Source organism: Heteronotia binoei, chromosome 9 (assembly GCF_032191835.1).
Source record: "Heteronotia binoei isolate CCM8104 ecotype False Entrance Well chromosome 9, APGP_CSIRO_Hbin_v1, whole genome shotgun sequence".
Classification (NCBI taxonomy): Eukaryota; Metazoa; Chordata; class Lepidosauria; order Squamata; family Gekkonidae; genus Heteronotia; species Heteronotia binoei.
The window spans coordinates 91,508,358-91,523,353 of NC_083231.1; the positions used below are offsets into that span (position 1 = coordinate 91,508,358).

At 42.5% G+C, this 14,996-nt stretch overlaps 1 protein-coding gene across 2 annotated transcripts in view; it reads left to right on the plus strand.

Moving 5' to 3' along the window:
• SLC39A8 (solute carrier family 39 member 8) overlaps positions 1-11,656 on the plus strand; it is a 36,185-nt gene extending 24,529 nt beyond the window's left edge. For both annotated transcript variants that reach the window (XM_060246994.1, XM_060246993.1), the window contains exons 6-8: positions 960-1,167; positions 1,904-2,088; positions 11,184-11,656. In XM_060246994.1, the coding sequence (XP_060102977.1) occupies positions 960-1,167; positions 1,904-2,088; positions 11,184-11,333 (543 nt within the window). In that variant the 3' untranslated portion in view covers positions 11,334-11,656. The remainder of the gene's footprint in view (positions 1-959; positions 1,168-1,903; positions 2,089-11,183) is intronic.
• Positions 11,657-14,996: the final 3,340 nt, after the last annotated feature.

The window sequence follows — 14,996 nt, forward strand, 5'->3', positions numbered from 1 at the left end:
GAAAAGCTGGACTGTGAAAATGGAGCCATCACTTGATGGATTCTTATGCCAGCCATATTGTTCCAACAAGCTTTCTGCAGCATTTGGAAAGCTGGGACCACTGTGGTCTTAGGTTCAGCCCCCTAGCATCTCCTGATGAAGTGAAAGACAGGTGATGTGAAAGGCAGAGATCCAAAAAGCCTCTGCCAGTCTGAGTAGACCATACTGACCTTGATAGACTGATGTTCTGGTTCAGCATAAGGCAGCTTCGTGTGTGTGTGTGTGCGTGTGTTTTCGACAGCATCGTTCTGCTTAGATGCCACTGTGTGGCCTGTTTGTAGTCAGTTTTTTTATTGGCTTTGTTTCACTTTTCATTTTAGCTATAAATTACCTTGAGCTGTTTTTGTTTTTATTTTTTAACAACAGCATAAACTTTATTTTAACTTTAAAGTTTGGTTACAATAGTCAAAGCTAATAATCATAGCAGAATAGCTACAATTCTTGTTACAGGTATAATTACATATTCCTTTCAGAAATAAAAACAAGGGGAAATTATTGCTGTCAATAATTAAAACTAAAGCAAAATGGGTATTTCCATTATTATTATCTATATTATTTTTTGTTTTAACCTTTCCAGAATAGCTAAAGTACTTGAGCTGTTTTTAGTTGTCAGACGCCTTGACTAGGTCTGTGGAGAGGTGACATGTATATTTTCTGAATAAATAAATTTGGTGACTGCTAGTGAAAACAGAAAGATATTAATTGACCCTTACAATATGATGTAGGCTGTTTACATAAATTCCCTGCCTCAGAGGTCCTCCGTGTCCTGCAACCCAGGCAGTCCTTGCGCTCTGTGGATAAAAGGGGAGCTGACTTTTCTCCTTCCCACTGTTGGATGTCTCCTAAAATTTTCAGGAGAAATAAATTGGCTCCCTCACAGTTTTGTGTAATCAAGATGTGTTTCCTTTTCATTCCTTCAGAAAGAAGAAACCCAAACCAGTTTGTGTAATTGTTTCAAGGAACCTTCGCTGTCTGAGATTGGAACAATTGCTTGGATGATCACCTTGAGTGACGCTCTGCATAACTTCATTGATGGACTCGCCATTGGTGCTTCCTTCACGCTTTCTCTCCTCCAGGGAATTAGCACATCAATAGCAATCTTGTGTGAAGAGTTTCCCCACGAACTGGGTATGGTCTTTTCCATTATCTCAGACCAGGTGAATGCAGTGCGAAACTGCTTGTCAGACAAGAGCTGACCCTCCATAGTTGGCATGGCGTAGTGGATAGAGTGTTGGACTACGATCCTGGGACACCTGGGTTTGAATCCCCACTTCTACCCTGGAAGCTTGCTGGGTGACCTGTTAACAGACACTTGGCCAGGCCTGCCTCACAGATTTATTGTGAGATAATGGAGGAGAACAATGTTCTAAGCTGCTTTGAGTCCCAGCTGGGGACAAAAGTAGGGTACAAATGAATAAATGCACATCTCTGTGTGTAAAGTGCCATCAAGTCACAGCTGACTTATGGCAACCCCAGCAAGGGGCTTCCAAGGCAAGTGAGAAGCAGAGGATGGTTCTCCATTGCCTTCCTCTGTACAGTCTTCCCTGGTTGCCTCCCACCCAAGTAATGACTTTGCTTAGCTTCTGAGATCCGATGAGATTGACTTATACCACACCACCTTCTCTCCCTCCCAAATAAATAAACACAAATGTATTTAAAGGGAGTGAGGGGATGAATTGTTTTCTTGCATATTTCACACACATTACAACTCTCCTTTAAATTCTATCAGAACTTTTTTTGTGCTACTGTTGCACCAAATAGTGAATATTCCTTGCTGATGATTTCTGCCCTTTAAGTCTCAGTTGGCTTGGAGAAAGGTGGCATTATAAATGTCTAAAATAAGCAAACACATTTTCTTTTGCAGGGGATTTTGTCATTCTTCTTAATGCAGGGATGAGCACACGACAGGCCTTATTTTTCAACTTCCTGTCAGCATGCTCCTGTTATATTGGTCTGGCTTTTGGCATCATAGTGGGAAACAACTTTGAACCGAATGTTATCTTCGCCATAGCTGGAGGCATGTTCCTGTACATTTCCCTGGCAGATATGGTGAGATTCCACTACATCTTATTTTGCATAGGATCAAGCAGTTTTACATTATACTGTATAAGAAAATACACTGAGGTGGGGGGATAATTGCAGCAAAAATCATGTAAAATCATGTATGAAATGCATTCCTTGTGGGCTGTCTTGTAATTATGACAGTTTTGGAATGGCACTTACATAACTTCACATTTCCTAATTGTGGCGAATTGGTTGCAATCTGGTATGCATGCCTCTAGGGTCAAATTAGACATATTGGAGAGATCAACAAGAACGTTAGCACTTAAAACATTTCCCTTCCAGCCTAATTTATTTCTGGTGTTGGAGCTGGACATGGAGAAAAATGCTAAAAACTATGGAATGCTGTTAGATGAGGCTATAGAAGAGCCAGGTTTTGGGATCAATTGCCATATGAATTTCACCAGGGTCTCCAGCCCAGTGCTGGTTCCTAATGGGAGCTTTAGGGAGGCACGCACAGGCAAATAGGTGTCACACTGATGCCATGATGTCACTTCCACTGAAAACCTGGAAACAATGCTCTAGGATGCCTCCAAAAACAGAGTTTTTGGGGATCCTGGAGCATCATGCAGACATGATGACCTCATTTCCAGGTCCATACCAGAAGTGATGTTGTGGTGTTAACATGATGCCTGTCATCCTCATTTCCCTCTCACTGAGTAGTGGTGAGTGACTGAGTTTGCTGGGCAGGAGGTCTTATACCAGAACAGAAGAATCAAAAGACCTAAGTTCTATGTTTTCAGTTAGAAATACCCTTAGCCTGCTGGTGGTTTACCAGCCGGACTGAGCTGCAGGGTTGTGCCCTGACTCAGTGACAGAGCATCTGCTTGGCATCCAAAAAGTCCCAGGTTCAGTCCCTGACATCTCCAGTTGGATTGGGTAAATAGTTGCTGTTAAAGACCACTGCTAGGAATATGACCTAAAATTCCAGCAGTATGATAGAGTAAGAAGCATATACGCAAGAGAAAGTGAGCTCTCTCATCCTGGTCCGTTCTTCAATTTTTTAAGGAAACTGCTCTTTCCAATGAGTAACCAGCATGTTTTAATTCAGCTTTGTTTGTACATGTATGTAGGGCCACTCACTGGGAAAAAATGAGGAAGGAAATATGAGTGGTTTTACATGAATAGTTTTGTGGACAATGGCACAAGAGCGCCCCCCACAACTAAGTAGAAGAAAACTGATAGAAACAAAGAAGAGCAGAGAAAGCAGTTAACATGATGAATAAAACCTAGATGCCCTTTACGTCAAAGATACGATCATCTCCAAATTGGAGAAAGAGACTCTTGAGTAGAAGAGACAGAGACCAATACCAGGTCATTGTAGATTTGAGTCTGGTGATGCAGGATGGTTAAGGTGGAAATAAAAGCTGCCGTTGACATCTATTCTGAGAGTTTTCATCAAAGAAAAGAGCAAGTTATAGCTTCACTAGTTCTTTCTATCTTGGCCTGTGGTTACGCCCCTATTTTCAGATCCATTACTGCAGAAAAGGTGATGTTCTCAGCCTTCTCTGTCTTCAGTTTTCTAGACTGGATCCGTTACAGCTTTGTCTGAACAAAATGTAAATCATGTGTGTGAATGCTCTGTAAAGAATCCTGCTTTTCCACTTTATTACTGAATTCCACCCTGTTCTTCTCTGTCTAGAAAAAGGTAGGATTTGTTGGAACTCTGATTTCTATCTTTTTCTTCTTCTTCTATCACTTGTTGACTGATGTACCCCTTCTCTGTTCTACTGTGTGTAACCAGGTTGCAGGCCAAGGTGATACGATTCTTAATTTCAGAATACAGAAAAGAAAGGTGTCATGTTTTTGAATGCTCTCCCATATAAACCCCATTCTGCCATGAAAGCTTGCTGGGAGGTATGACCAGTCCTATACCCTCAGCCCTCACAGGGCTGTTGCAATACAAGAGGGAAGAATGAGTTTGAGCCACTTTTGGTCTCCCATTGGGGGGGAAAGGGGTATAAACTGTTGTTAGCCGCCCTGAGCCTGCCTAGGCGGGGAGGGCGGGATATAAATAAAATTTATTATTATTATTAAATATCTATTTAATTTTTTAAATTACTTCACCCATGTAACAGTCCAGAAATTATGCATAGGATGGAAAAAACTGACAAAGAGAACTCTCCCCCCACCCCCCCAAAAAACCCACTAGAACTTGAGGGCATCCTATGAAGCTGATAGGTAGTAGATTCAGGATGGACAAAAAATACTTCTTTACACAAAGTGATGAAAATGTGGAATTTGCTGCCAGATGCTGTTGTGATGGCTATAGGAATCAACAGTTTTAAAAGGAAATTAGATAGATTCATGGAGGATAGTTGTACACTAGCCACGGTGATTGAAGGGAACCTCCACATTCAGAAGCACTAAGCCTCTGAGGCTGCTATGTTGTAAGACTTTTGAATTCAATGAGATTTACCTCTGAGTAGACATGCTTAGGCTTGATCTGTAGAACCCATAGCCAGGAGGCAACATGTGAGGATGACCTCATCCTCTTTGCTCTGTGGTTGGCCCTCCAGAGGAACTGGTTGGCCACTGTGTGAGACAGGATGCTGGACTAGATGGATCATTGGTCTGATCCAGCAGGTCTCTTCTTAATCTCCTCAGTTTCTAGCCTCATCCCAAATAGCACCATGACTAAGACATAATGGCAAGCCACATAAAGTAGATTTTTCTTCTACTGTGGAAACACTGCAGGTACTCTTCAATACCAGGATTCTTAGGGATCCCTCCTGGGAGGGCTCCTCATTCATACAGCAGAGTATAATTACTAATCATTAAGGCTGATTGTCATGTATTAGTCAAAGTTGCAGCATCGAGAAGCCACCTGCATGTGCCTTTTAATACAGGTTCCACTTTGAACTCCATCTCTCACACCAGTCCACAGGTGAGGTTACCCAGGCTTTCTGACCAAGAGATCTAGATGACCTTGTACCCTAGTTGATGTAACCAAAGGGTACATCAACCTCATGAAATGCTGCATCCCCCCCCAAAAAAAAAAAATCCTTGCAAAGGAGTGTAAAGAACAACTCTTGTTGCTGTTCTTTAAGTCAAGCAAGGGCTACTAAAAGATCAGGGACAAAACAACAAGAGCTCTGGCCAGCACCATGTCCAGCATACTTCTGGATTTAACCATGGAAAGGTCTATTGAGTCCAGCATTCTATTTCAAGAAGGGACCATCCAGATGCCTTTCAGAAACACAAGCAGGGCCATAAAAGTCATAGTCTTTCCTTGTTATTTACACCATAGCATCATTGGACTACAGCAATGTAGGGATTCAAATTAGGCCGGGGGGTGGGGGCATGCAGTTGGTCCAAATGGATGGGATTTTCAGAAGCACTGGCAGCCTGCCTACCTCACCACTTTGCACCTTCAAAGCTTTATCTTTTTCAGCAAAGACATGATCAGTTTGGGAATACTTTTTAGCGGAAAGCGGTAACAAAGCCGATTCCAGGTGGTTGTTGTTTTTTTAAAAAAAGAACAGTTCTTTATCCTTTCCAGATAGGACAAAAGAAAGCTCAAACAAGGTGATTCTTTTACTAGTGGTTTGTGCATTCGCTCTACGTCCTTGTCTTTCTGGCTGATGAAATATATCTGGGAAAGGGAAGTGGAGAAGGGAACTGTAATGGAGAAGCTACTTTTGGAGATACAAAAGCCCCTCAGCTGAAAACGAGAGTCAAAAGAGTGGGCAAGCCTGGTGCTTTGTCCCTCTTAAAGGCACAGTACAACCAATCCATTCAAATTAGCTCCATAAGGAAGAAAGGAGGATAATAATAGTTTTAAACAAATAAATTTCCCGGAGATTTCAGAGCAATATTAAGGGAGGGCAGCATTTGGGGAGGAGGAGGAGTTTAGTAGGAATATAGACAGTCCTGAAGCTATCATTTTCTTCAGGGAAAGCTATCGTTTTCTTCTGGAGATCAATTGTAATTCTGGGAGAACTTCAGGCCTCACCTGGAGGTAAGCGTGGAAGCGTTCTGAGGCTGCACTCCAAACCCCCAGATTCTGAAGGGTCAGTGTGAGACTAACCCAGAGACTGAATTAGGGTTGCCTTAAGAACATAAGAGAAGCCATGTTGGATTAGGCCAATGGCCCATCCAGTCCAACACTCTGTGTCACACAGTGGCCAAAACCTCCAGGTGCCATCAGGAGGTCCATCAGTGGGACCAGGACACTAGAAGCCATCCCACTGTTGCTCCTCCCAAGCACCAACAATACAGAGCATCAGGGGTCATTTTGTAGAAAAATAGGTGGTGGAGCTCATCCAGGGATTGTTATGCAGCTGCAACTACTATTCAAAGGACAAGGTGGGAAGGAGAAGGTGGAACTCTCAGAAAGGTTCAGGAGCTGTGCTCCTGTGAGCTCCCACTGAATCTGAGGCCTGCAGAGCATCACTTGCCCCAGACAGAATTCCAACAATACGCTGTGGCTAATAGCCACTGATGGACCTCTACTCTATATGTTTATCCAATCCCCTCTTGAAGCTGGCTATACCTGTAGCCGCTGCCACCTCCTGTGGCAGTGAATCCCATGTGTTAATCACCCTTTGGGTGAAGAAGTCCAACTCAAGAAATATCTGGGGACTTTGGGGGTGGAACCAGGGGACATTGGGACTGGAGCCAGGAGCAAGGGTGTGATAAGCACAATTGAACTCTGAAGAGAGTTCTGGCCATCACATTTAAAGGGACCACACTCCTTTTAAATGCCTTCCCCCCCGAGCCCCAGATTCCCACTGATCAATTTTCCATTATACCCTATGGGAATTGGTCTCCATAGGGAATAATGGAGTGCCCAGCGGACATTTCTCCCCCCCCCCCCCGCTTTCTGATGACCCTGAAGCAGGGGGAGGGCTTTCATACTGGGGGATCTCCTGTCCCCACCTGGGAATTGGCAGCCCTAGACTGAATGCATCCCAGAGAGAAAATAGGGATTCCAGCCCCCTGGTCCCAGTGGGGGATACCCTGATTTGGGGAGGGCTTCCCTGTTGCCAGCCAGCTGTCTGTCAGGGGGAAATCCCATCCCAAAATGAGGTTTTTCAGGTCACTTCTGGTAAAACTGGAACTAGCCCGAAAACCCAGAAGTACTGCCCTGGAGTAGCCATTTGACTGGGGAAGCAAAATGGACTTCTCAAATGGCTGCAAGCCATTAGTGGGCTGCAAACCTTTTCAGTATTCAATTTTGCTTCTCTCCCCCTCCCCCGATTAGAAGTGAGGGGACCAAAATTGGCCATGAAGTGGCTGGCAGCCATTTGAGTGGTCCTTTTCACTCCCCCCTAGGGACCACTCAAATGGCTACCAGCCATTTCCTGTTTTGGGCCACTTCTGGCTTTACTGGAGGTGGTCCAAAAACATCATTTGGTCCCCTCCCACCCCTGAAACACCCCCCCCCCTCGGCAGAACCCTCCACTGTAAAGATAAGGGGACCTGGCAACTCTAAGAGAAAAACAGTCCAGTCTACTTTGTACTTCCAGTTTACTTCTGTATCAATAGAAGTATAGTGTCCAGATCAAGTGAAGTGATGGTATTGCTTTGCTTTGTTCTGGTTAGACCTCACCTACAGCATTGTGTTCAGTTTTGGGCACCACAATTTAAGGAGGATATAGACAAGCTGGAGCATGTCTAAAGGAAGGCAACAAAGATGGTGAGAGGTCTGGAGACCAAGTCCTATGAGGAAAGGTTGAAGGCGCTCGGTATGTTTAGCCTGGAGAGGAGATGATGGAGAAGTGTTATGATCACTGTCTTCAAGTATTTGAAGAGCTGTCATACAGAGGATGGTGTTTTCTGTTGCTCTAGAAGGTGGGATCAGAGCCAATGGGTTGAAATTAAATCAAAAGTTTTTGACTAAACGTTAGGAAGAACTTCCTGACAGAGTGGTTCCTCAGTGGAACAGGCTTCCTCGGGAGGTAGTCCTTCTTTGGAGTTTTTTAAAAAGAGGCTTGATGGCCATCTGACATTAATGCTGATTCTGTGAACTTGGGCAGATCATGAGAAGGAGGGCAGAAAGGGTTGCATCAGTGCTTAGTTCTTGTGGCCCCTTCTTAGACACCCAGGGAAATGCTGATTGCCACTTTGGGGTCAGGCAGCAATTTTTCTCCAGGCCAGCTTTGCCATCTTCTGGCCTTGGAGCAGGGGTCACTGGGTGTGTGTGAAGGGGAGAGCTACTTGTGAATTTCTTGCATTGTGCAGGGGGTTGGACTAGTCAGTCAGTCAGTTCATTTATTGTAATTAGCCATTGGCTGTTACAAACCTACAAAAATCTAAAGAAAAAGGAAAGGAAACTGGTAGTTAAAACATGCAAAGTATCGTGTAAGGTATAACAAGGGTATAACGACAGATGCAATACAATGGCAATAACAATAAAGATGTAGACATAAATCTAAAAGTTATCCCTTCACATTGCTACCTTGGCACGTATTTTCTTTGCTGCAAGGGCAAAGACTGAAACTTTCTGAGAGATATAAGCATAAATATCAGATAAAAGAAACACTATTTTTTCCTCAACTGAATAAGCACTTAGACCTGACAGAATTCAGGGTTGGACTAGAGGACCCCTTCCAATGCAGTGATTTTATGGATACCCTAGTACAGGTTAATGTAAATGAAAAAGGTAAGTCCAACTTAAGAAAGCGGTCTATACTCATCTATAATGGCTGGGCAGAATTGCTGTCGTAATGATGAGGTACTGCTACAATTTTCATTTTTGTTTTGTTTTGTGGCTATTACTCTAATTTTCCATAAAGAACTTCTACCCAAAATTCCAAATACATTTGAACAGCTTATCTGGGGATACGGAAAGGCCTGGCTTCCTAGAACAATAATGAAGTCCTCTAGAAAATTATGTGGTTTAGCTGTACTATCATTGAAAATATTATCATGTTGGCAAGTTACTGGCAATAGGATATTGGTTTAGAGGACAACAGTTGAGGAGGTATGACATATTGAACTGTTCTTTTTTCATAGTGTGGTGTTGTTCATTGTTTATAGATATTGGTCATTTGTAAATATTTGTTGCTCTTTGGTTACTGTAATATTAAAATATTTGTTAAAAATTAAAAATACACAAAGGCCACCCCCTCCCCCTCAAAAAAAGAAATACTATTTTTTCTTCACAATATAAATATGGATCTTTCACTGTACATTTAAAATGACTTCATTCTTTGCCATTCTCAGTTTTGGGGAAGATAATTTAGTCATGCAAAGAATCTTCTCATGGCACCTAGTTTTTGGCCACTGTGTGACCACAGTGCTGGACTGGATGGGCCACTGGCCTGATCTGTCATGGCTTTTCTTATGTTATCTCTGCAGCAATGGTTGGTCTCTGGCCCTATAAGTTTCAGTTCCTTACCAGCAAAAAAACCCCTTCATAGTTTATTTATCTGTTTAATTTAAATCCTGCCTCTCTGGTTTAGAAACAACACCCAAGATAGCTAACAGATATAAAACATCCACATATAATACAACCATCAAATAATTGCATTGTGCATTGCATCAGGTTATTTTAAAGGCAGACAGGGCAGGACTGAACAAGTGGACAAGCTAAGCCCTGGATGGCAAATCCTCCCCAAGATCCCTCAGGACTTCAGTAGCATTAGAATGGAAAGCTATTTTCAGGGAGCCCAGTTTTTCTACTATTTAAGTTTCAGAAGAAAAACTCTTGATCCTACTTCCTCTTTGATAAGCAGCCAGCATAGCAATGTTGTTGATCTGTGTTTGTCAGCACTTTAGAGAAGCTGGGGCATCTTTCGCATCTTTGAATTAATTTCCAAGGAGTTTGCATGTTGTGGTGATTAGTTGCGCATACATGGAAAGCATTCACCTGTCAAATCAGGAACAGCTTCTGTAGAGGTTTTTGTTTCTTTTTATTCTATGTGATTCGGTGCATTCTGAATTTGTATGTCTTGACAGAGTTGGAACTATATTTATTTGCACTATGTTTCTATACAGCCTTTTCCTACTCCTCTAAGCCAGGGGTGTCAAACATGTGGCATGGGGGCTGAATCAAGCCTCCGGAGGGCTCCTATCAGGCCTCCGAGCGACTGACTGTCATCTGCTTCTTTTTCTCTCTTACTTCCTTCTGCATTACAGCTTGCTTTGCCAGGTTTGCTCAATTGCACAGGAGCTACAGAGCAAAGCCTCTATTTTCTCCATTGGCTGAGGCTCCTCCCTTGGGGAGGAAGGGGGAGAGGGATAGCTTGCTTCAAAGGAAGCTCTGGCTCTTTCCTTCCTTCCCCTGGGGACCAGGAGGGGGAGGAGCCTCAGGCAATAGAAGGAAGAGTGGCTTAGCTCTGTAGCTCTGATGTGCAACTGAGAGAACCTGGATTGCAGGGGAGAAATACAAAGAAAGCAACTTTAAGACCAGCAAGTGCTAGTGTTTTAAGCATGTTTTATTTTCAGTTTTTAAAAAATCTTTGTTTGTCTGTCCTTTATAAAGTTTATATCTCTGCTACTTGGCATTACATTTTATGACGCAAAAGGCCCAGCCCAGCAAGGTCTCATTTATGTCATGTCCATCCCTCATAACAAATGAGTTCGACACCCCTGCTCTAAGCAACATATAATAGAACAAGTAAATGTGCAACATTAATTATAAGGCAACTTCCAATGTTAGTTCCAGTTGCTTAGTGCTAGCAATTGCTCTTAAGCCAGCAGTGGGATGTGACAACTCCATCTGCCAATCTTGCCCTGGTCTTAATCGGCCAGCCCAGATTTTAAAAAGGTCCTATCAACTGCTGCTTCTGTATTAGTCAGCCTTGGAAGTTCTTCTGCATTGACAGGAACGCAGTGATGACCATACAAGAGAATTTTTAAACTGGGAAAAGAAATTTAGAGCTAAGTTAAGTAGAAAGCACCATTTCTGTTGTTTGTTCCTTGGTAAAGTAATTACGTGGATGCAACATCCAAAGTGGGCACAGCCCCAAGTTATTGCTTTTCTGCTAGCTTAAGAACCATGCCAAATTGTATACAGTAATGTAAAAGAAAATCAATGGCTGCATGAAGGGTGGGGGGGAAGCACTGACATGGAATAAGAGCTGTTTGACCGCCAGATGGCAGCACTCGTCTAAGAATGTTTTCTTTTTTCCTAGTTCCCGGAGATGAACGACATGATGAGAGAAAAAGTAACGGGGAGGAAAACGGATCTAGCTTTTTTCCTGATCCAAAATGCTGGCTTGCTCACAGGGTTCACTGCCATACTGCTGATCACCTTGTATGCAGGAAATATTGAACTGGAATAATATAATCCTGGAAAGATACCTAGAATATTTTTTAAAAATGGAAGAACTTTTGAAAATCCATAAAGGGACTTTGGAAGACTTCAAAGGGTTTGGTTCAACACCTGATTTTTCTCAGCACTGGAAACAAAGCCTAAGCGGTTTGTTTGTTTTTTGACAGAGGCTTCATCAACTCCATTTGCAAGAATCCAGTTACTTCTTAAAGGTGTGGAAGCTCAGACACCCATGAGGGCTCTCCTTTGCCTGCAAGCGTTGCATTGCTCATTCTAATGGAGACATCTATTTTCTTTGCATTCTGACAAATGCAGGAATTTGGAGTGGGTCCTTTGTGTTTCTAATAGAAAGAAAAATCACCTGTGAGACCTAAACTACAGCAAAGAGAATTCTGCATGCAGATGAAGTGGCATGGGGCAGTAATGTGCATACGTGACCTGTGATCTAGACCAAAATAAGTATGAATTGGTCGACAAGGACATTTTTACAGAAGAAAATGCTGCCAATCCATAGCCTTGTTTTCACTGTGATACAAATAGATTTCAAAATAAGTTTAGAATTTTCTTTTTTTTAGAATTTTTTTTTAAAAAAAAACTTGCTTCAGTAAGTTTGCATAAATGATGCAAAGATTCCAACTGCTAATTAATCCTCAATTAATTTTACCAAATATTGCCTTTGATCTTTCTTTTTCAGCACATACAGGGGCATATTATAGGAACCACATTTTTAAAATAAGTGAAAACTCTTATATTAAAATGCCAACAATTTAATGTATGTATAATGCTGAAAAGGCTTTTTTAAACAAAGGAGGAAAAAAATATTGTGATGTTAACATTACAGTGACAATTCCAAGTTTCCACTTGGTGGAGTGTATATTCAGCACACACGGGCGGCAAAAATAAGATACTGCTGATACAAAATCTCCAGGCTTCCAACAAGAAGTTTCAGAGAAGAGAAGCAATGCTTGATGGATTGGATGCCCACTCTAGTGGTTCCTTGATAGGTCTACCAGGCAGTGCCTGGCAAGCAGCAGCAGGATAGTTGTAGATGGGACTATGGGGGCACAGCATTACATTACATGAGGTACTACATCAAAGAGCAGCTCTAGGAATTACCACTAATTCTCTGGTTTTACCATAGAGTTTCTGGTGATTCCAAGAGCTGCCCTTTTGTCACTTCTGGTTTGGAGGCCATCCCCTCACTTCAGGGTCATCAGAAAGCGGGGGTGGGGTGGGGAGAGAAGTGTCTGCTGGGTATTTCATTATTCCCTATGGAGACCAATGGGTATAATAGATAATTGGTCTGTGGTTATCTGGGGCTCGGGGTGGTGGTGGTGGTTTTTTGAGATAGAGGCACCAAATTTGCCGCATAGCATCTGGTGCCTCTCCTGAAAGCACCCTCCAAGTTTCAAAAAGATTTGGCCTAGGGGTTCAATTCTATGAGCCCTGAAAGTAGGTGCCCCTATCCTTCATTATTTTCAATGAAGAAAAGGCATTTAAAGGTGTGTGGTCCCTTTAAATGTGATGGCCAACACTCCCTTTGGAGTTCAACAACATTTCTCCTGGCTCCACCCCCAAAGTCCCCAGATATTTCTTGAACTGGACCTGGCAACCCTACTGAGAGCCTTTGACCAAAGATGAGGGCTACTGATATGGAGGCCTTAAGCATGCAAAGCCCATGCTGTATGGCTGGCCCTTAACTCCTTTTTATAATATGCACAATTTTTATACACAGGTGACTTCTTGCAAAAAGTGCATATTCTTCATGCATTCGTGCCTATAAATCTGATTCTACATTTTGACTGGGTAGGTATTCTCAGCACAGGCCAATCTTATATTACTTGCACTCCAAAACCTATGTACATGGATTTTTGCAAATTATATTGGCCTGATATTTCAGGCAGAAATAGGAAGGAAATGCAGGCCATACTTCTCTTTCATTACTACTGCTGTATGGAGGAAGTGCAATATTTATTACAAAATTATATGTATGTTTCCATTATAGTACTAGGAAACTTTTAACTACTGCTCTACAATAAATGTATGTGGTGTTCACACTTGTCTTTTTGCCTTTGGATGGAGACTGGACCTTTTCTCATGTTGAAATATTTCCTGTGAAGCAATAAATTTATATATTAAACATATTAAAACTCTATGGTTTTATTAGAGAGTTTTAGTGAAATGCTAGAGCATACCCTGTGTCACTTCTGGTTTTTACTGGAAGTGATGCAAGCATATCAGCATACATTAGTCTCCTCCCAACCTCTGAGGCAACCTGAGGCACCAGTGGGTAACAGGAGGGAATGCTGAAAGGTCTCATACTATAGAGGGAGGCCTGGTATCCTGAGTTTTTGTTCATGCAGGTCTCATGTCAAAGGTATTCTCCCCCATGTTTTTCACCAATGGAAAAACTGGCTAGATCAAAGCCAGAGTGGTTGAGGGTTTTTTTTTAGGAGATGGTCTAGCCCCGTGGCGCAGAGTGTTAATGCTGCAGTACTGCAGTCCTAAGTTCTGCTCATGACCTGAGTTCGATCCCCGGTGGAAGCTGGGTTTTCAGGTAGCCGGCTCGAGGTTGACTCAGCCTTCCATCCTTCCGAGGTTGATAAAATGAGTACCCAGCTTGCTGGGGGGAAAGTGTAGATGATTGGGGAAGGCAATGGCAAACCACCCCATAAGATGTCTTGCCGTGAAAACGTTGTGAAAACAACGGCACCCCAGAGTCGGAAACGACTGGTGCTTGCACAGGGGACCTTTCCTTTCCCTAGCATTCCACTAAAATTCTATGGTTCTAAGTGACCTAGGGGATGCTCTAGCATTTCACTAAAACTGTTTTAAACTTTTCATATACAGATTGTACAAAGATAAATATTTGTTTATTTTCCATTCATTTAATTTGTGAATTTTGTTTTTTTTATTTGTGTTTACTTCATTTATATGCAGCCTTTCTCTCCGATAGGGACTCAAAATGGATTACATCGTTCCCCTCTCCTCATAACAATCTATAAGGCATTTTAGGCACTCTCTCTCTCTGTGTGAGTGTGTGAGAGAGACTGGCCCTACGTCATTCAGAAAGCTTTTGTACCTGGATCTCCAAGGTCCTAATGTGACACTTAATCTATATACCACACTGCAAATTTAAAATAAGAGTGTATTTTTAAAATGCAGGGCTGCATGCAAAACAAAAGCCAGTGTGGTATAGTGGTTAGAGTGGTGGATGAAGCTTGGGGACACCCAGCTTTGAATCCCATGACTGGATTCTTTGGGGCCAGTCCTCACCTCTCAGGCTATCCTCTCTCAAAGATTGTTATGAGAATAAAATGAGGCAGAGGGAAACCACTTGTCCTTGGCAGGCTCAAGTTTGGACCTCTGCTCTGTTGTGAAGTTGACTGCATGACCTTGGTACTTCTCTCAGTCTAACCTATCTCATAGGAATGCTGATTAAATTAACAGGAGGGGAGATATTAAGATCCATTGAGCTTACCGGAGGAAGGTTGGGATAACAGATAGTTTGAATGCTTGGCAAAGGAGAAATGCTACAGCTCTGCCCATTTTGACTTGAAAATACCTGGATTCATTTGTGAATTGTGAAAACGGAGACAGCTACTGCTCATTGGTAAAGCTCCTGCTTCACATGCAGAAGGACAGGTTCAGTCCTCAGCATTTCCAACCCAAA